General features: G+C 36.7%; 2 protein-coding genes across 8 annotated transcripts in view; one reads left to right on the top strand and one right to left on the bottom strand.

Annotated features, from left to right (window-relative positions):
- NDUFAF5 (NADH:ubiquinone oxidoreductase complex assembly factor 5) overlaps positions 1–14478 on the bottom strand; it is a 32885-nt gene extending 18407 nt beyond the window's left edge. For 4 of the 7 annotated variants that reach the window (XR_004345833.1, XR_004345835.1, XR_004345834.1 and 1 more), the window contains exons 1-7: positions 14102–14476; positions 11851–11891; positions 8830–8893; positions 7522–7569; positions 6157–6260; positions 3215–3254; positions 258–455 (exon numbers count right to left, since the gene is read on the bottom strand). Coding sequence is in view for 2 of the 7 variants with exons in the window: in XM_032605582.1 (XP_032461473.1) it covers positions 258–455; positions 3215–3254; positions 6157–6260; positions 7522–7569; positions 8830–8893; positions 11851–11891; positions 14102–14353 (747 nt within the window). In the remaining 5 variants the exon portion in view is untranslated. Of the gene's footprint in view, positions 1–257; positions 456–3214; positions 6261–7521; positions 7570–8829; positions 8894–11850; positions 11892–14101 lie in introns of all 7 variants that reach the window. The other 3 variants (XR_004345832.1, XM_032605580.1, XR_004345836.1) reach the window with 2 other exon arrangements.
- Positions 14405–22807, top strand: part of ESF1 (ESF1 nucleolar pre-rRNA processing protein homolog) — a 58059-nt gene continuing 49656 nt past the window's right edge. Inside the window, 7 exon segments of the mRNA XM_032605579.1 lie at positions 14405–14516; positions 15582–15840; positions 15843–15880; positions 15882–16176; positions 16179–16262; positions 21513–21916; positions 22530–22643. Of these exon segments, the coding sequence (XP_032461470.1) occupies positions 15624–15840; positions 15843–15880; positions 15882–16176; positions 16179–16262; positions 21513–21916; positions 22530–22643 (1152 nt within the window). The 5' untranslated portion in view covers positions 14405–14516; positions 15582–15623.

Below are 22807 nucleotides of genomic sequence, written 5' to 3'. Positions count from 1 at the left end.
ACCCGCTTCCATCCTCCTCTGGGATGCTCTAACTCTCATGTTACACCTAACTCTGGATTTGAAGACTGTGATGGAGTAGCATGTCTTAGAAAATAGCCTCCTTGTTAACTGAGGTACATTCTTTGTTTGAGTTACTTATTCAGGTAATGGATAATAAAAGTTTTACATGCCTACCTTGTGTCAATCAAGATAAAAAGAGAGAGTGATTATTTCTGAACTGTGTAATTAATGGGTTACTCAATTCTCTTGATAGTTACCACAGTCAGCGTATTAAAGCCGGCTCTCCCGAGCAGATGTCCTAGGTCATTGACAGCAGTGAAAGGAGAGACGTGTGGAGAAAATCCTCCTTCCCTTTCTGTTTCCGCTAACTGTAATGAACACCGGAGTTCATAGAGAGTGTCACCTCCAAACAATGCACCAATAAACACTCCATCTGGTTTTAAAACACAATGAATCTGAAATAAATATAAACAACAAAACTATTCAAAATTTTACATATAAAAATGTTAAAAGGATATATGGTATCTAGATCAATATTTTATGATTACCATTCTTATTTTGTCAAATTAATAACCAGATAATTTATTAAATAACACTTAGACAACCAACTATCAGAAAGGCATTGCAGTATAATATTGTTGTGAAGATAGACATTTACTGATAGTGTTAATATCTATAAAATATTTCATATGTTTTCAATTTTTTATAATAGACAAAACTGACTCTTATAATCAGTAAAATATTGAAAGAAAAAAATTTTTAAGTGTGATAGAGTACAAAAATCACCATCCTCCCTGTATCTGTGCCCTCTGAAACGCTGCTCAACAACAACTCCCATTAAGGGATGGAGCCTACTTCCCCCTCCTGGAATCTGGGCTAGCCTTGTGGCTTGCACTGACCAAAAGAATGCAGAGCAAGTTGACAGTGTGTCAGTGTCAAGCCGAGGTCTCAATGGCCTTGCTGCTTCCACCTGCTCTCTAGGAGCCCCGTCTGGCCACCACGTTGTGAACAAGCCTGAGCTGGCCTGGTGAAGGATGAGAGATCAGCAGGCGTCCCAGCTGAAGCCATCCGACAGCTCCAAGACAATCCATTGGCATATCAGACACACGGGTGAGCCAAGCCAGACCCAGAAGAATTTCCTAAGTCCAGCTCAAATCCCTAATTCACAAAATTGTGAGCTAATTATTTTTAAAACAAAAAGCTGAGGTGGCTTACTATGCAGAAAAAATTGATTTACAGAGAAACCATTACGATTCACAACATTAATCTAGTAACATTTTAGTTAAAATATTAACATATTAATCCAGTAACATACAGAATTAAGAAGTAACCAACTTATTTTTCAGCTTTAAAACAAAAATCAGTTTAAATTGATAACTTGAGCAAAATAGTAGCCAGAATGAATTCCAGATCATAAATGTTTCCTCAATGACTCTTAGAACTACAATCTTTAACTAGTTTTGACTCTGACTATTCTCAACAATGAGGAACATTACAGGACAGGGTGGATTCTGAAGTACATCAGAACCCAAATCACAGTAGGCTCTTCTAATTCAAGTATGCATCTTGGATTTACATTTAATACATTATGAAGCAATTACAAAACAGTATATAAGCAAACCGACTGTAAAATCTTTTGGTTTTTTTCTTCTGCCCCTTTAGTGTTACTTCTTTCTCTTGCCACCAAACTCTAATATAACGTACCTAGAATTTAGTCCTCAGCTCTCTTCAGCTTCTCTCTACCACAGAGGGCTTATCAGTTCCCATGGATTTCACAAGGATCACTTTCCAATCTCTACCTTGAGCTCCCCAGAACTCTAAATTTGTCTTTAGCTGCCTGTGTGCCATGAATATCTGTGTCTTGATGAACTTACTCCCTCCCCTTCCCCAGTATATCCAACACACACACAACACTTTTTCTCAAATCAACTCCCTTTTCCAAATGCCATATTTCTGTTAATTACCATTTTCTATTCCCTTTATCTGATCACTACCATTCTTTCCTCTACTTTTACTAATTATTCTCCAGTCATCCAGACTCAAAACTTTAAGGCAAGATTTGACTCCTGACTCTTTTTGATCTTCAGCTCTAACCAGCCACCAAACTGTTGATTCTTACTTTGCAGAGTCCTAAATACCTTTCTCTTCTTTTTAACTCCTACCATTGCCACATAGGTTTAGTGTATCTCATGCCTGGGCCACTGAAACAGTCTCTCTTCCATGTAACCAAATTCCAGCATCAGTTTTCTAATCAGCAAAATGAAGCTATCCTGCAGAGTTATTTAACACATATGTAAAACAGAGCACAGTGATTGGCAAATGGTATATGCTTAAGATATGGTAGTTATTATCCTGCCTACCAGCTTTTTAATCATGTTACTTTCCTCTTCAAAATTCTCCAGTGGCTCTGAATTGCCTTAAGAAAAAACTCCTAATTCCTTAATCTGTCACCTGAGTCTGCCTAAATCTGGTCCCAAAATTCCTCATCTACACCTGGCACTATACTAATTCTCTAACAGGCTTCCTCTTTGTCCTTTCAGGCTCCTGAGTCTCTTACACCTCCCATCTATCCCGGGATTCTGACTTCCTGGAGTGTATTCCGCCTTCCTGGAGTGTATTCCCACTCCAAATCTGACCTACCCTTTGAGGCCCTGTTCAAGAAATTCCTTCCTCTTAAAGGTTTCCTAGGCCACTCCAAGCCACAGTGATCTCCTTCCCTCCTCGGAACACGATGCTTTTTACCCACCCTTCATCTGTTTGTTGATCAATATCAACCGAGAAGCATTTACTAGCATTGCCTAAGTATAAGGTATGGGGGAGATACAAACACTGTAGGAACAAATAGGTTCTCACCCACAAAAAATTTATAGGCAGTGCAGGAAGAAACAAAGCCACACAGAAAATGTCTTATGATATCAGTACTATTTTGTACAAGTCTTAAATATTTATGAAAACTTTCGTAACATCTCCATAATTAGATTTCTTAATTCTCAGGGAACAGGGAGTCACTAATGTAATTCTTAATATGCCAAAGGGCACCAAGTGTATCTGACCGACAGAAGATAATCAATTTTTTATTTGCTTCCGTTTCCAATTGTCAAAAATATAAAATGGAAAACATCTATAAGTTTCTGTATAAAAACAGAAACATCTATAAGTTGCTAATAATAAACAAAATAACACAGGCTATTAGAATCAACACTAAGATTTTTACCTGTTCAAGTGCTCTAGGAAGGTCATTCACCCAGTGCAAACTAAAATATAAAACACACATTTGTTTTAGCTTAATGTGTATAATTAATTAGTACGAGCAGCACTAGTATAAGGATAAGCCACAAAAAAGGTGTAAATTTTGATGTTTGAAATTGCATATCAAAATTCACTGATTGTTTTCATACAAGTTTTAAAATAAAAAATATTCCTAGGGAATTACCTTCCTTCTGTTGCAGGCGAAAATGTGACAGTATATCACTTTCCTGATATGATTATCTCTCCAAATAGTCTTCAATGAATAAAGTAAAAGTCAGCTTTTCTAAAGCATACATACAAATGGCCAACAGGTATATGAAAAGATGCTCAACAACACTAATAATTAGGGAAATGCAAATCAAAACCACAATGAGATGTTACCTTATACCTATCAGGATGTCCATTAACAAAAAGAGATGACAAAGGCTGGTGAGGATGTGGAGAAAAGAGAGCCTTTGTGCATTGTTGGTGGGAACATAAACTGGAACAGCTGCTGTGGAAAACAGTATGAAGGTTCCTCAAAAAATTAAAAATTGGACTACCATATGATCCAGCAATCCCACATCTAGATATTTATCTGAAGGAAGTAAAGTCATTATTTTGAAGAGATACCTGTATTCCCATGTTCATAGCAGTATTATTCACAGTAGCCAAGGTATGGAAACAATCCAAGTGTCCATTAAGAGATGAATGGATAAAAAAGATGTTGTGTGTACACAGACACACACACACAGACACACACACAGAGAGAGGAATATCATTCACCCATAAAAAAGAAGGAAATCCTGCCTTTTGGGTCAACATGGATGGACCTTGAGGGCATTATGCTAAGTGAAATAAGCAAGACGAAGGAAGAAAAATACTGTTATGTTCTCACTTATATGCAGAATCTAAAAAAGCCAAACACATAGAAACAGAGTAGAATGGTGGCTGCCAGGGGCAGAGGGAAACAGGAAGATGTTCAAAGGATACAAACTCCCAGCTTTAAGATAAACAAGATTTGGGGATCTAATACACAGCATGGTGACTATAATTAACAACACTGTATTATATAATTGAAGGTTTTTAAGAGAGTAGATCTTAAATGTTATCACTACATACATACACAAAAAATTGCAATTATGTGAAGGGATGAAAATTGTTAACTAACCTTATTGTGGCAATCATTTTGCAATATATATATGTATTTGATCATCATATGGTACACCTTAAACTTACATATGTTATATATAAATAATATCTCAATAAAGCTAGGGAAAAAAATAAAGTAAAAACCATCCCTATCTGGCATCTCATTTAAACAGTGCTATTCTGAGAAATTATTTGAAATAGTAAAAATAAGGACCTGATGACATATTCAAGGAAGTTCACCAATTAAATCAAACAATTAAGCTAGATATATATAGAATTCTAAGTCCTACTTTCGCGGGGTGAGGTGGGGAAGCCACTTCATCAGACCTATAATTTTCCCAAGGCAAACAGTATTACTCATCAAAAATAACTCAATGAGTTTTCTGATAAATAATATCCCATATTTTTTAAGACTATAAAAAAGAATAAATAAACTCAAAGTTCTATATACTTAAAACTTAATTTTAGAAATGTCTTGCATTGTCTTTGGACTCTATTTGACCCTCTCCCAGAGTGTGGTGTTGTATAACCACAAGATTCAGTCTCTGTAGAGTATGGTCACACTTTCCTGGTAGAGCTGGCATCCTCTTAGCTGAATTCCAGGAGAGCACCAAAGACCCATTTCAAACCATACTATGTTAAGCTCACATTCATCTTTCATAATGCTTTCTAACAATTATTTGATACTTTAAAAATTGAGGTCATATTATAAACTCTATCATACTTATGGGGAAACTGAAAGTGACAGAATTACAGTAGTTACTTGCAAATAGCAAGCACATGAGCTAAAGTTAAAACTCAGGTTCTGACTCTCTGCCCAGGGCTCTTTCCCTTAGACCAAGGCTCTGTAATGTTTTCCATTTCACAATAGAATCTGAATACTTTTCTAAGTTTGTTCAGCACACCTCAAAAAGCAGAGAAAAAATTACAAACTCACTAAAGAAAACAGCAAGGGTGACCAACTCTCCCAGTTTGCCTGGAACTGAGGGGTTTCCTGAGACACAGGCCTTTCAGTGCTAACACTGGTAAAGTCTTGGGCAAACCATAATGACAGGTCACCCTAAAAACAGCCATTAAAAGGGCTGAACTGAGCATGTTGAATCTTTGAAAAAAAAATCTGACTATACTAATAAGGAGAAATAAGGCACCACACAGAATACTTTATTTTCTCTATCAGATGTTGAGGTCTTTGAGGACAGGATTCCTGTCTGAATTCATTTTTCAATTCCCCAAAGCATCGAGCTCAGTGCCTTGTACATTATAATCTAGTCAACAAACATTTATAATGTATGTTTTTGTAATAAATGTGGAGGGACATGGTAGGAAGCACAAAGGGAAAAAGTAACCTTGAGAACTAGGTTTCTGTGTAGAAGAATTAAAGTTAAAGGAAATACGAGCTTCTCCTTATTTGCCAGAATGAGTTTATAAGGGTGCTCTAACATCTGAATATCGGAGCCAGTATACTCTTTCAAACTCTTGCCCCATCAACATGTAGCTAGGTTACGTCAGCGAGGAACACCCTTCTAAGACAGATAAACTTTAGCAAATTAAGGAAAGTTGGGGAGGAAAAAAAGTTGAGGTACTATATCACTTATCCCCACTAGGGAGCATATAATCCATAATTCTTTACCAGAGAAAACTGCTTTGTGACTTAAAATAAGTTATTAAGATATTTACTCTGTTATCTATTTTATTTACCTTATAATATTAAAATTTTATAGCATAAATTATCTATTTTTAACATATATTTTTTAAAAGCACAAATGGATTACCAACCTTAAACTGCTAACCACCAGATCAAATATATTTTCTCTAAAGGGAAGAAATTCTTCATCAGCTAAAACACTGACAGTAGGAATTTCCATTTCTAAGGCATTTTTCTAAAAGTTAAAAAACAGACGTTCAAAACACATTTATATAACATCTTAATTATTAACACAATCATTGTTTGTTAAACTTAAGTCAATGTTATATTTACTTGGTAGTCTCTAGTCCTTCTAAAAAATAAAAATTAAAAAAAATTAAAAGTTTCAGTGGAATAATTGAAGCCAGAAAACTGCTAGATGAAAATATGGGTGAACACTTTTATACTCTTAGATGAAAATGCCTAAGTAAACGTGACTCAAAAAACAGAAATTGTAAAGACTGATATACTTGATGATAAACTAATCAAAAACTTCTAAAAAGCAATAAACAATGTAAACAATATATTGGGGAAAATATTTTTTAAATATATAAAGAAAAACCAATATCCCTAAAAAGCAAGTTCTTACAAACCACCTAGAATAAGAACATGCCAAGGTTAAAGTAGATAAAGGACTAAGGTACAGGCACATCATAAAAATTACTTACAAAATGCACAAATTGAAAAAAAACAATAGCCAAAAGACATCAAGAGCTATTTGGCTACTCTAGTAATCAAAGAAATGTAAATAAAAACAATGAAATTCTACTTTCTGCCTATTACATTGACAAAGACAAAATAAATGGCCCAGTGTTGCCAAAGAGAAGGAGAAAAGAGTGCTTTCTTTTAATTCTGTTCTTCAGTCTTTCTAACGGCAGTCTGAAGATGTGTATTAAAAATTTAAAGCTGAACATCAATGAATCCATACATTCCACTATTAGGAATTTATTCCCTGGCATAAAATAAATCAAAATTGCTTTATATAAGGATGTTCATCACAGTGTTGGTTACTGAGATACTAGAAATACAACTGTCCTTCAATAGAAATTTAGCTAAATAAATCGTGGAATATTCATATGCTGGAATACTATATAGCTGTATAAATAGGGGTGTGTGTGTATGTGTGTGTATACCATTCATTGATATAAAAGAGTAGTATTCTATGAAAAATATGGCATGTTAGCATAATAATGTTGGTATAAAACAGTGTTGGGGAGATATTATATGCCTACAAGGTGGAGACCAAAATGTCACCAGTGGTTGCCTCTGAGTGGTGGGACTAAGAGTGATTTTTCCTTCCTCCATTATACTTCCTGTACTGTTTTACTTTCCTTTATGTGTGTTACATTTATAATCAGGAAAAAAACAGCTAATTTCATTTTGAAGGAAATAAAAAAGTAAAGAACTAAAAAACAAATCAGGAGATCAGAAACCTATAGTATTAAAAAGCTACCTACCAAAGCATTCTCTGCAATGTCTGTTTGGAAAAACTTCCCAACAGTTTCCTGAAACGGAATAAAGTTAATCAGATAATACAAAAACAAAAAAAACTAGTAACAAATCAAACAAAACAACTGTTGAAATTAGTAAAGGAAAAAGTGATAATTGTAGATTAATTTTCAGCTTTGTAAGGGTATTTTTCTGCATGTAATTAGTATGGTACACAAATACTTTTAATAACACATATTAAGTTACACAGAATTAAATATATGCAGTCAACACTACATGTAATATATTTAACAATATTTAATAAAATGGAGAACACAGGTATGAATAATCAGCATCCTTAATTTACTCCACTGGGTTAAGGCTATGTGTTAACTTTTCCATGGCATAATATGCTGAGAGCTAGTCCCCACTCTTTTACCACAGAAGATCCCTCCTGCATACCATCCCCAAATTAATCTTTCTTAAACATCACTGTATCACACCCTACAGCTTTCTACCTCCACCTTCCCTCCTGCTATGCCCTTACTTCCAATGCCTATGAAACACCAATCCAGATTCTTTCAAATCCCAGGTCAGATTCTGTGCCCTTTCAGAAGCCTTTGATCAAATGAAACCCTACTGATTTTCCTTTCCCTTGACTCCTGTTGCAGTTTAATGACTGTACCATTTCCATGGCATTTACTATTATCAATAACAGTATTTGGAGAGGCTCATACACACCCCTCCTCCTGCCTTCGCTCAAGTGTACTTTTTTTCTAAGTGGATTTGATATAGAAATCCCACTTTAATCTGTGTCCAGCACAGTGTGCTACATAGAGAGGCTAAAACAATTAATAAATGTTTTTGGTCTGAAGTACAAATTGAAAAATAAAATGGTATAAGCATTAATAAAGGCTACTTATATTTCATCACACACAAGATTTCTAACCAACTGATGAAATGAATATTTTTCATAGATAAAGTATTAGCTTACTCACAACTTCCAAATGAATGTCAATGTGATTTTTATTGTGAATTATTAAAAATATTTGAACAAAGTGGTAATAAAGTACAATGTATCTTACATAGACTTAAAGAAACTATCAGTAGGAACACCGTATAAAATGGATTCAAAGAAAAGAAAAAACAATTTAAGAATAAACTACTTAGGAGTAGACACAAAACAACCACTGGTTCCATCACTTCAAAAAAAACAAAGAAATGAGAAATTCTGATATAATCAAAATCTAAATATGATACAAATTGATTAGAAAGTCTTCCCTTAAAATTAGCCAATTTTATTTCTCAAAGTAAATTAAGTCATCAAATAAATATACCTTATTCAAATGTTGTGCTATGTAACCTCTTCCACAACCGACATCCAAAGCAAGGGGGAAATCTCTGAAAAACAGACACAGAAGTCATATTTGTCTATAAAAATAGTCCATAAATAATTATTAAAAACTAATTTTCTTAAGTAAAAACGTTTTAGTGAACACAGCTTTCAAAAAAGTTATATCATCTGCCTTTGCTGCCTTGCCTCACAAGGTGCATCCATCAGAGAACACACCAGACACGGCAGGTCTGTCTGGCCTAGCCACTCACAGGACCTCACAACCAATAGCTTTCCATAAGGTTGCTCCATGATGTGGATGTGAAGAACTGATTTAGTAGGGGGTATTTTAATTTGATAATATACCCAGATAAAGAATGAAAAGAAGTTAATGTAAATGAACATGAAAATATTTGGCACACCTACCAGGAACTTACTACTTATCCCTACTTCTCAAATTTTTGATGACTTAGAAATCATCATGTGAAATACCATGAAGTATAACATGATAAACTAAAAATCAAACAAAATATCAACTAAATAATAGCTTTTACTTAAATCTTACCAGGTTCAAAGCAGTGTGCTAAGTATGCAGAGTTAAGTAAGTTAATCCAAGGTCACTCAACTAATAAGCAGCAGTCAGAACTTGAATTCAGTCTGTTTGAATCCTGAACCAGAACTATTATCCCCTATGCAATGCTGTCTCCTCCAAATATATGTCATACTAAATCAGTTTATACATCCAATTGTGGGTCATAGGTTTAAGAAAAATTTGTGACAAAATTTTTAAAAATTTTATCCGCTAATAACATTTTTCCTATTGGAAGCAAGAGTTCCTTTTCAATTTCTGTTAAAAACCTATGTCAAAAATATAGAACACCAGTACACAGCTGGAGAACCACTGGTGAGAGAACCATTTATTTACCTAATGCCCTCTATCTTGATTGTGAACATAGGCAGTGTGGCCTGGGGAAGCATATAGCCTTTGCAATCACAAAGACACGAGTTAGAATTCTGGGCAATTTACTGGCTCTGTGACCACAGACAAGTGATTTAATCTTGCTGGATCTCAGTTTCCCCATCTATAAAAATGGAAAAGTTACTATCTTCCTCAGGGTTGGTATGAGAATTTTATGAAACAGTGCATGTAAAGTATTCAGCACAGTACAAATGTTCAACAGTTAGGACTTATTACTATCACCGACTTTAACAGTACTAAGTAAGCTTCAGATAGCACAAATAAGACATTTAATAATCTGTTGGATTAGTTTAAATAATAAACATAAGATCAGTGTTGACAATACAAGCTATTCTAATAATAGAACATTAGTGTAAGACATTTTAGACTGTTATTTTTAATGATTTAATTCCAAAGAGTTACTGTTATTTTAAGACATGCTTTTAGCCAAAATCAGTTTTCTCCACAGACCTGTGTTTTGCTCAGTACTATGACATAAAGAGATTGTAAAATCCAATCTGACTTGGAAAATTTAACGTTTCATTTATTAAATTGCAAATGACCTAAAAGCCAGGCAAATGAATGACTACAGTATAGAGAATTAGCTATTTTTCAGATTTTTAAAATAATGAAACCAATGAAACAGATGAAATGAGGGTGATTTTTGTAACAATGAAGAATTTTTTTTTTAACTTTATGAAACTGATTCACCCCAAGACTATTTTAAGTAGCCAGGATATATCCAAAATATGATTTCAAGAGTTTGTGATTTTACAAAATTCCCCTTTCTTGAATAGACAAAATGTAATAAATTCATCCCATATGGTCTAATTTAATGTGTGTCTTTTACACAAAAGAGCACAAAAAGCGATTTGCTAACATCACAGAGCAATTCTATAGCAAAGCCATTATTTAACTGTGGTTCCTGCTACCTGGCTGTAAATTCAAACCTGTAAAGCTTTTGTTATGCCTAATATAGAGCAATGACTCCATCAAGGTTTTAATAATATTTGATGAAGGTGTTCTTTTCTCAAATCTGCCTCTATATAATTGTCATAAAACCCTTATTGCTATTAATAATACCTAAGATATAATGGCCAAAGTCTCATATAACTTGATGGGGGAACAAATCTAGGTAGACTCTCTCCTTCACTTAGATGGTAAAAGGTTCTGTTATAATTTTAAACTTTTAAAGTTAGGTTTAGTAAATTTTAAAATTCACATGTCAATTATATCCATTTTTGGAGCAATCTTTCCATTACTCGCTTTTGACCAAATCAAGTGGAATAGCCATTTAGTCTTGGAGAGAAGCTGAGCTGTGCTTCCATTCATTCTTTTTGTTTGTTTATTTGTGGTACGCAGGCCTCTCACTGTTGTGGCCTCTCCCGTTGCCGAGCACAGGCTCTGGTCGTGCAGGCTCAACGGCCATGGCTCACGGGCCCAGCCGCTCCGCGGCATGCATGATCCTCCTGGACCGGGGCACGAACCCATGTCCCCTGTATTGGCAGGCGGACTCTCAACCACTGCGCCACCAGGGAAGCCCCCCATTCATTCTTTTTTAAGACAACAATGAGAAAATACTTGCTCTCTCAGACATAAAAAAAGGTGAGATCTAAGAGTGATTAAAACCACTAATCCTGGTAATAAATTCATCTAGATGCTGCCATTCCACATATCAAGTTCTCAGCATTTAATTTCTCAAGCCTTCATTCAAAAGTTGATTGGGGCTTCCTTGGTGGCGCAGTGGTTAAGAATCCGCCTGCCAATGCAGGGGACATGGGTTCGAGCCCTGGTCCGGGAAGATCCCACATGTCACGGAGCAACTAAGCCCGTGCGCCACAACTACTGAAGCCTGCACGCCTAGAGCCCGTGCTCTACCACAAAAGAAGCCACTGCAATGAGAAGCCCGTGCACCACAACAAAGAGTAGCCCCCACTCTCCGCAACTAGAGAAAGACCACGCACAGCAACAAAGACCCAACGCAGCCAAAAATAAATTAATTAGTATATTAAAAAAATAATTTAAAAGAAAAGTTGATTGTATTTTATTATGACAATCATCACTTACCTGGCTATGTCATATACACGGTCTGCAATCCGACTTCCAACCTGACAGATTATAAGAGGCAATGAAGTTAAGATGAGTAGGTTTAACAGAGAAGTGATACTCTCTCCAGTATTCAACAATCCATAGGTTACTTATGTTTCAACATGTTAAATTCCCTTTATCCCTTTTTCAATTTGACCTCAGCAACTTTCTTTTCAAATTCTGAATAGGAACATCATAAATTAAAGGAAACACACTGAGTTAATTACTTCAGAAGTCAATTTAAGGAAAGAAGACTAAATACTATATATATATATATATATATATATATGTATATATATGACTTTATATTCCATATGATACAAGAATGCAAGGCCAAAAAGCAACAGGATACCCCAATTAAAAGAAAAAATCAACAGGAACATAACAAGCATATTATTGTCTATAGATATTAGCATGAGGTATGTGAAAGTGAAAAATTAGCTAGCTGGGGATTATTACAGATCAATGTATAAGTGATCACTTAATAAAAACTCTATTATTTGATAAATACTAACAAACTTTGTGGAACTCCTAAATGAGTACACAACTTTTCTGAGCAACATCTGCAAATTAGAAGTCAGCCAAATCTGAAGAAACCTCTTCAATCCCACCCTAATTTAAAAGAGGTCATAAGGTAGGCACCTCCTTTTTGCTGGGCTAGCTTCGTCTGGCAGGAATAAAGATGTGGGAGCCTAATATTCCACTCATTCCCTTATAAACATCCCAGAGTTTCTATTAGGCCTTGAAAGCTCAGAACATATGTGTATTTGCTTTGGGGGGGAAGGAGGGGTAAGGGAGGAGGGAGAGCAGAAGTCATTTCCCAGAGGACTCCACTTTGTACATCATTCTTAATATGAATACCTTTTGTTTATTATTTTTAAAAAAAACTCTCATATACTTTATCTCATTTATTCTAGTCCTAAACACTGGTGAGGCCTCAGTCAAGTTGTAATCCAGGTGCTTTTCTTGGAGAAGAGTGGCTGGAAACTCACATCTTCTAAGTACATGTCACCATGAACCCTGAGGACAGAGTCACTCATCTGATCAGGCCAGGACTTGCACAGAGCTCTACCCAAAGTAGGGGCAGTAAATGTTGGCTGCATTGGCTTGAAAGAACTCATTACACTTCATTTCAATTTTAGTCCATCCCTGAAGAAACACGAGGCCTGAGCTCTGTGCTGCCTGTCCAGAAAGCAGAAACCTGCTCAAGTCCCTAGTCCACCTAGGCAGAGAGAAAGAGGTCTCTCAAACCAGCACAGACAAATCAGAGATCTTAATTTATCTTAATGAGTCTTTCTAAAACACGAACCAGAGCCCATCACTCCATTGCTTAAAAGCATTCGACAGTCTCACATTCCTCTAGAGCCACGTTGGCCAATAGAAAAACAATCAGAGCCACATGAGCAACTTAAAATTTTCTAGTAGCCATTTTAAAAAGGGTAAAGAAATTAATTTTAACATTTTATTTAACCCAATGTATCAAAAATAAAACTTCAACACGTAATCAACGTAAAAAGATATTAAGGAAATATTTTACATCCTTTGTTCACATTGTCACTGAAATCCCGTGTATTTTACATTTACTGCCCATCTCAAAGGGACATTCAAGTGCTCAATAGCTACATGCGGCCAGAAATTACCATATCAAATGGACAGCCGAGATGGAGAAGAAAATCCCAAGTCCTTAACCGTTAAGGCCCTTGTAAGCTGGGCCCTCCCTGACCTCCCAATGGAGGTCCCTGGAAGCCTCAACAAGGTCCTTTCGGCCTCAGGGGCTCTGGGTTTGTCTTTCCCTTTGCCTACAAGGCTTTTCCCCCCAGATCCCAGCCTGGCTAATTCCTCATCACGTCGTCTGCCTGAGCGGCCTTCCCTGACCAGCGCAGTCACCTTACTACTTCACTTTGTTACCTGGCCTTACTTCTTTAGCTGAAATTACATGTTTTTGTTCACTGTCTCGCCTCCCACAAGAATGAAATCTCCTGAGAGCAGCGGTCTTACTTTGCCCTGGTCACACCTGTAATACAGGCACCATCTGCCGAGGTTATGAATGAATGAAGAGCAATTTACAAACACCGGCGCCCGGCCGCTGGGAGACTACAGTAGAGGCCCAGACAGGCAGGTCGGCTGCTCAAGCTCACACAGCGAGGTGGGGGCGGCCGGGGCCTGGCTGGAGCTCCCGGACCCGAAGCCAAGGCTCGGCGCCGCCCTCCCCGCCGTCCCGCTGACTCACCTCCTCCTTCAGGTAGTCAAACTTTATCCGCTCAGGCTGCCGGGCCGCCCAGTTCTTCTGTTTCCTCTTCAAATCCCGATCGAATATGTTTAGGGATCTGGGCGAGGCGCTGCCCAGGGAAGAGACGCCGGAGGCCACCTTCCTGAAGCCGACGTTCTTCGCGGGGACCCCTGCCGCCGGAGGTCGCCGCCACCGGGGCGGGAACCTGGTCAACCGCAGCATATCCAGCAGCGACGCCGTTTGCAGGTGCATTTACCGTGCGCATGCGCCGCAGCTTCAGCGAGGACTCTGGAGAGATTCGCGGAGGGAAAGCGGAAGAACTTTGGCCCAGTTCGCGTGCCATTACGGCTGCACGTCACGCTGAGGATTGTGGGAGTCGGGGGCCTACCTGTGGCTCGGAGAAGTCTTGGAATTGGTGAGTGGGGTTAGGTTCCAGAAAAAGGGCTTGTCGAGGGGGCAGAATCAGTCTCTGAAAGGGTCTCCATCGGATTCGTGAGGGCCGCGCTCTTCCTCCTTGCCTTTCCGACTTCTTTCTTCAGGCTTCCTTGCTCTTCCTCCCCGTCCTGTTGAGGGACCTCTTCCCTCTTCCGGCTCTCTGAGGTTTGGGAGTTGGGAAGGAGACCCTAGTTCCGGGGTCACCCTGGTGTTCCCCGCGTTAGAGGGTGGGTAGAAGGGGAGGGTGGGCTACAGAGATGAGGGCGGGCGTCGGAGATGAGGTTAGGTCGCCTTCCCCTCTCCGAATATCAGGAGTGTATCAAGTGCTTTCGTTCTAAACACTTATACACATTAGCTGTAATAGTTGAATGAAATGGTACCTACCCTAACCTCATAAGGCTGTTCAGAGCGTTAAATGTTTAATTGTATAAGTGCATCATAGTCAAGCCTTGCTTTTGAAACAAAGCACTACTACCATGTATTTATTAACTAGAGTGAGACTTCACCAGATTCATGAAGGGTGGTAGTATATAAAGGGGGAACTTTGAGCTAAACCTGAATTGATTTTGGTCTGTTTAGTTAGGAGACTAGCCACATAGAAGTAAATGCTGTTCCGGGTAGAGTGAAATAAGGATTAACGGAGAGAATGGGACCAAAACGTGAAGAAACAAATAAGACCAACTGAGGCTTCGGAATTTTTAAATTACATTAGTTTTTTACTTGTAACACAAGTATACAGGTAGAAACACAGGATATCTAAGTGAGGGCAGTTGACTAATAATCATTTGCCCCCCTCCATAAAGACCTGGAATTCTGCTTGGTTTTGCCTTAAATTTATTTCTCCATATGATCTGTACTCAAAAGAAGGTATTCTGATAGTTTTTTATTTTCTGCATGTGACTCAAAATGAGTTTGGGAAAGGAAATTAGACATGTTACTTTTATTTTACTTACATTTACCTTAGAATACAGTATTGTGAATTAATATTCCCAAAGCATCTTATTTAATTATATTAGTAACCTTTCATTATTGTTTTATTTTTTAGTGTTTGGTTTCTTCAAGCATTTGTCCAGTCAGACATTTGAAAATGGCGTCCAAACAAGAAATAATGAGTGACCAGCGGTTTAGGCGGGTTGCAAAGGACCCGAGATTTTGGGAAATGCCAGAAAAGGATCGAAAAATCAAAATTGACAAGAGATTTCGAGCAATGTTTCATGACAAAAAGTTCAAATTGAATTATGCTGTGGATAAAAGAGGACGCCCCATCAACCATAGCACTACAGAGGACTTGAAGCGTTTTTACGACCTTCAGATTCTGATTCGGATCTCTCTGATGAAGATAATTAAAGCTTTGAAACCAAAAGAAATGAAGAAGAAAAAACCCCAGACTAAAAACGAAAAAGAATCAAAAAATCTTGTTGAGGAGAAAAAGAAAGAAACCAAGAAAATTAATCAAAAGGATTCTGGAAATAAGAATGATTTAGATAACTCGGAGAGAATTCAGAAAATGAAAACCTCGTGCAAATCTAAGAAGATAGAGTCAACAAGTCCCAAGATCGATAGCAAAGAATTTATACAAAAAGTACAAAAGGGAAAAAAAACCATTGTTCAACATAATACGGACTTGTTTCCAAAGGAAAATTAAGAACAGTAGACTCAGGCACCTCTGAAATTGCACAGTCTCCCAAAGTCAAGTATTCTGAGACAGGAAGAGAAATGCAATCAGGTTGGTTGGAAAGAACTAAAGATTCTTTGGTATTACATTACTTATTTTTTACACTGGTCTTTTAAAAAAGGAAATATATCTAATGAGTATTTTCATAGTATCATAAAAGTGGTCAAATGCTTATTTGGAAGTATAAAGCTATGAAAGAAAAATACCATATGATAATGAATTTTGATTTGATGCTATAATGGCTAGAAGAGAGACAAAAATTTAGGTCTTGAGGCTAAGCAGTTGATTTTGATTTGTGGTGGGCACTAGTGACAGCTAGGGTTCTCCAACCAGATAAATGTTATATGGTCTCATCACAGGATAAAAAGTGTGTCTGAAGAAGGTAAGTAGAGTTGGTGCTCATCTTCCTTCATTCATTCAACTACTGTTAGTAACTAATATGTGGCAGATAGAACATTGAGTAAGACATGGTTCCCCCATCTCCAGGGCTACTGTTAGTGTATATGACGCCTGTGCAAATTAGAAAAAGATGTGCCCTTCTGGACACACAGACCTTCCAGAACTCACAGTTTGGTGAGGACAGCACCTTTGAGGGAGGCACAGGTTCTTTTCCCCTGAACAGAGGCAGTACTCCTGCAGGGTGTGTGGATTGGTGATTGGGGTTTGGCCTGATTTTCAGTCCCTTCTTGACTCTTTGCAGATCACCTTTGCAAATAACAACCTGCTAAACTCTGTGCAGTGTCACTGGTCTAAAGCAGTACTGTCCAATAGAAATATATAATTTTGAATTTTCTAGTGGACACTTTAAAAAGTAAGAAGAAACAAGTGAAATTAATTTTATTAATATATTTTATTTAACCTAATATATCAAAAATTATTTCAATATATAATCAACATAAAAAATGTAATGGGATATTTTATATTCTATTTTCATACTAATATCAAGTTGGATGAGCCATCTTTCAGGTGCTCGATTGCCACATGTGGCTGCTGGCTATCATATTGGACAGTGCAGATCTAAAGCAGAAGAAATTAATCAGAACCATAATACAAAATAGAGTCATTTAAAGTGCCATAGAAGAGCAGGGCTCTGAGAATTTGGAGCAGGAGGTCACTCAAGATATGGTAATCAGTAAAATTCATAGGTGAAGTGCTATTTTGGTTGGGGTTTGGAAGAATTAAATTTGGGATCCAGAGTATTCTACACGGAAAGAACTTTTTGAGCAGAGATACAGTTGAGCTTGCTCAGAAGAGATCAGTATTCCCATTTGATTAGAGAATAAGGTGTCTGAAGGGGTGAGCGAATAATAAAGCTAGAAATGGTTGTTTGAAGCTAAGTAAGAAACATCTGACTCTAGTTCATGTTTACAAGTTTTCTAAGCTTATTAAAAAGTTGCATCACCTCTGGCAGCAGGAAATTTTGAGTATTGGTATTGCTGATGGTTGATGTTGTAACTGAAAATTGGTGATGTTCAGATAAGCCAGACAAAGGCTGGCTGTGATTACAGGACCCAAGGAAGATAGGCATCAAGAAGAGGCAGAGAGAGGTCTTGACAGGCCATAATCACACTGGGAAGGTAGGAAGTATCAGGCAGTGGACAGAATTCTAAATAGCAGGGACTAGGGGTCAGGGGTGAGATTTATAGTGGAACCACACAGCAAACTGAGGTATAGGGACAAGGGATGCAAGTCTGGTTACTGAAAGTGGAGGATAAGATCAGGCTGGGAACAGCAGCAAGGTTGGCTTGATGCTGAGTTTGTGAGCGAAGTTAGTCTAGTATCCTTCAAATTTCACTAGATTTAGGGCATTAGATTAATATAACATATCCATATAATCCTTGGGGTTGATTTTACAGAATCTTTTGGCATATCTTTTTTAATTTAGTTTTCTCAGTAACCATGAGAAATTAGGATATATTCTTTAGGAAACAAGTGATCTATGTGAGGATACACAGGCTGGGCCAGTAACTTAGGTCTTTGACTCTTTCTACCCCACCATGTTGTTTGCTGTAATTTACATCGGTTCCACAGTCTAGAAAAAGCATTATCTGTAAGTAGAGATCAAGTGACTCCACCAGCACCATCTTTTTTTCTTTATTCATTCATGACTTATCATTCCAGCAAGTACTGTGTACAAGGGGCTTTTTAAGTGCTATGAGGTAAAGATGATGTAGGGAGTTGCAGTTTAATATTACGTATCATTTTAAAATGTTGATGACCAGCACTTGCACTCCTAGAATTTATTTTAAGTAAACAGTTGGGCATGTGTTTAAAGAATTGTGCATTATAGCATTGTTTTTAAAGTTTTTTAAATGGTAACATAAATCATTAGGGGATTGATTAAATAAGTTATGACATATACAAATATGTTTATGACATACGAAGTTTTAAAAATAGGTTACATGGGAATTCCCTGGTGGTCCCATGGTTAAGACTTTACACTTTCACTGCTGAGGGCCTGGGTTCCATCCCTGGTCAGGGAACTAAGATCCTGAAAGCCACACGGTGCGACCAAAAAAAACCCCAAAACATAGGTTACAAAACAGAATAAATGGTATGACTAGCTACTTAAATTAGTGGGCATATCATAGAAAACAAATTTAGGGAGTTATGTACCAAAATAACCACTCAGTATCTCTGAATGAAAAATTACTAGTCATCTTTATTTTCTTTGCTAAACCATATTTTCTTAATTTTTTACAGTGAGCATTCATTACTTTTATAATCAGAGGGAAAATGATAAAGCATTTTTTTAAAGTAGCTGAATAACAGTAGTGTTTATAGTCACTACTGGAGCAGTACCATCTAGGAATAGAAGCAGTTACTTATTTTTCTATTCCGTCATTATTTAGAATAAGGCCTTTGTACAAGGTAGGATCTGAGCAAATGTTTAGTGAATGAATAAATATTCTGAATGTAATTGATATTGTCAAAAATATTAAAATACTAGATCTCTTTAAGTCTCCCATGTATCAATTTATTATACAACCCCAAATGTGATATGTGTACCATTGTCATGTGAGAAGATGTCATATGTCAGGTGATACTCAAACATTTTTTATATTAATAGTTACGTAGTTCAACATCTTAGGTAAAAAAATGTAACCACTATATCACGTTTGTGGCTTCAGGGATATTGTTTAGAACAAGCTAATATTTTTAATTTAAAAAAATTCAGCTTCATGAAAAATATCGGTGACAAGCAAAAATCATGAAAATTGTATAGTAATAACTGATGTTTGAGAAATATTGCAATACTCGATAGAGCTGTGTCCCCAAGGTGTTATTTTAAGCAGGTTGCTTAAAAGTGAATTCTAATGCTTATCTAATAGTAACTTTCTTTCACTATCATGGTGGTGTTTTTCTGATCCCATTTATAGAACTTATGATAATGCCTTTTTTTGGCTTTTCCACATTTACTAGTTAGTTATCTTTTATTACTCCCCCCTCTTGTGGTACTAAAATAAAGCTCAGTTCCTATTTTCCTCCTAACAAAACTCCTTTTCATTTGGCCTCAGGTCGGGCATCTTTTTGAAGCCTTCCTTATTATACATACCTCTCTGCTGGCAAATTTAGGTGTTTCTCTCTGTGGTGCTTTAGAACATAATTTCATAAATCAGTAAATGATTTCTTTTGTTTATGAGCTCATGAAGAGCATGGGATCATGTTATAAATCATCTCCCTTTCTGGTCCCCCCAGCTCAATTCTTTGTACATAGTACTCAATATTTGGTCAGTGAATGACTATTATAAGATTATAGGACCACTTATAGGCTCTATCCACTTAGAACCTGTGAATCAGAAACATAAACTCCAACTTAAAGATGAATAAGATATATAAGATATATCTATACTCACACAGATATGCACAGAATAGATAGAAGCATATGATTGTTTTAGAAATAGGAAATCAGTCCTTTCTGTGTATGATGAGGGCCAAAAAAAACAGTTTAAGGTGAAACCAGTCTTTCACTCATATATTGCTAACCATAAGTCAGTTGCAAACTTTAAGATATAGCAGAGAAGTTACTATTTTGCTCTCTTCGTAAGTGATCTTATCCACATCACAATGTTTGTTATTATATACAAGAATCAGTCAAAAACTTTATTTCCAGCTCAGACTTCTCTGAGCTGTAGACTCATACAGCCGATGGCCTTCTCTATATCTCCTCTTAGATGGCTCAGAGGCACTTCCAGTTCAACATATCCAAAACCAAATTCATGATATACCTCCACCAAACAAACTTGTTCTCTTCTATCATTACCTCTTTTTCTGTCTGTCCATCTAACTAGCTAGCTCCTTCTGCAAGTCAAGAAGCTAGGACTCATCTTTGATACTGCCCAGATTCCCCATATCAAGCCCCTGTCACTGATTACTGTTGGTCTTACCTCCTGACTCTGAAAGTCAAGAGCGACTCACTACTCTACATCTCTACTGCCACCAACTTAGTGCTACCTTCATTTCTCACCAGGAATACTGTACTAACCTTTTAATTCTTTTTCACATCTACTCTTAACTCCCTCAAGTTTTCTACACTGTTGCTGAGGTGATCTCAATATGCAAATCTGATGATGTCCCTCCTTCTGAAAATAGCAGTGGCTTCTCATATGTTTTTACGATAAAGTCCAAAGCTACATGGCACCTACCTAACTCTTCAATTTCATTTTCTACTTGACTTCTGTACAAGAAGACTTCTGGCTATCTGTAATCCAGACATGCTTGCCAGCTTTTTTCTATTAGTGGATCTTTACATATGCTTTTCTTGCTATTTGGAACATTTCCTTCATCTATTAGTCTAACCCTGACTACTTAATTCCTCTTCATCCTTCTAGTAGCAACTCGTTTATCACTTACTTAGGGACCCCTATTTTGTGCTCTCATAGCACCTTGTAACATTTCTTCTTGGCACTTATCCTAGTTGTAATTTCATTTTTTTATGTGCATTGATTTGATGGATTTTATTTGATCAATAACTGTCCATATCCTCTTCACCTGACTGGAAGCTTATTGAGGGCATTGATTGCTTCTCTTTTGCCAATGGTAGTATGTTGAGTACCTAGCACAGAGCAGACACTCCATAAATATTGAATGAGTATATGAATCTACTTGTGTGATCTGGGTATATATTAAGATTTCTATTAAGTAACTTGGTTAGGCATGAATTTTGCCAAATTTATATTTTCCTTTAGTCTGTTTCATAGAAATTATATTTTCACTGGATTTGAGGTCAAAATAACTTGGATTTAATTTAATTCAGTGTTTACGTTTTCTTAATTTCTCCTACCTTTGACCTTTTTGCAGTGGTTCCATTCATAATGGCAAGAGACAGTGATGGTCATGAAAACTCAGCAAGTGGTAAAATGTTTGACAAAGAAGCTCTGGAGGAAGATTCAGAAAGTGCTAGTGAAATAGGAGGTGATGAAGAATCTGAAGATGAATTTACAGGCATTTGTAGAGCTGTTGCTGCTGATCTTCATGATGATGATGATGATGATGGAGGGAATGAAAATGATGAGGAGGAAGATGAAGATGAGGATAGTGAGGATGATGATGAAAGTGACAGTGGCCCCGATCTTGCGAGGGGCAAAGGAAATATAGAAAGTAGTTCTGAAGATGAAGAAGATATGGCATATTTACTTCCAGAGGAATCTGGTTTTGAGCATGCTTGGAGAGAACTAGATAAAGATGCTCCTCGGGCTGATGAGGTGACCTTTTGAATAAATAAGATTATTTGTCAAGAGTACAGTAGAAGTAGCTGTTATAGATGGTAGGATTGATGTCATTAAATTAACAAGGAAAAGCTTTATTGGTAAATAATACTCTTGATGATGATTCTGATTAAAACTTCTTGATACAGAATATACCTATATAAAGTACATGTCTGTCCAAGCAGATAGGGATGAACTTCTATATAAATAATTAAAAGTCAAATGAAATTTTTAGAAAATTCTTGTTTTAACTAGGAGTTTATATTTCAATTCCTACTGCACCTATTAGAAATGCTGTAGATTAATATACTCAACTTTCCTACTTATGGGTGGCAGAATAGCTTAACAAACTTGGTGGTTAAAGAATCAGCTTGTCATCATGTTCTGATTCAAGAACTAAGAACCAAGTAAGAGAAAGTGCTTTTCTCTTGACAGTTTTGCTTTTGTGTGACTCATCTGAAGTTTTCTTTTACATATTGAAACCACTTAAATACTGTATTAATGATTTCAGGATTTGGGGAAAAGAAGGCATTATATTTTTACTATCTTAATTTTGCTAGCATTGGGAATGATATAGATTATATCGTATTTAATTTTTCTCATTTCTTAGATTACGCATCGATTAGCAGTTTGCAACATGGACTGGGATAGATTGAAGGCAAAAGATTTGCTGGCTTTGTTCAATTCATTTAAACCTAAAGGAGGTGTTATATTTTCTGTAAAGGTGAGAATTGATTTTATTTTGAAGTAAATATTTCTAAGCATTCTAAGTTAAATCTCGTTTTTTAAAGTCATAGTTTTCCTTCTAAGGAAAATAATCTGGAAGTTGTCCAATACAGTTAAGGCACAAAACTGATGTAATAGGTATGAAAGTAAGAAAGGAAGAGG

The sequence above is a fragment of the Phocoena sinus genome, chromosome 15 (assembly GCF_008692025.1).
Source record: "Phocoena sinus isolate mPhoSin1 chromosome 15, mPhoSin1.pri, whole genome shotgun sequence".
Taxonomy (NCBI): Eukaryota; Metazoa; Chordata; class Mammalia; order Artiodactyla; family Phocoenidae; genus Phocoena; species Phocoena sinus.
This window is presented reverse-complemented; position numbering and strand designations above follow the sequence as displayed.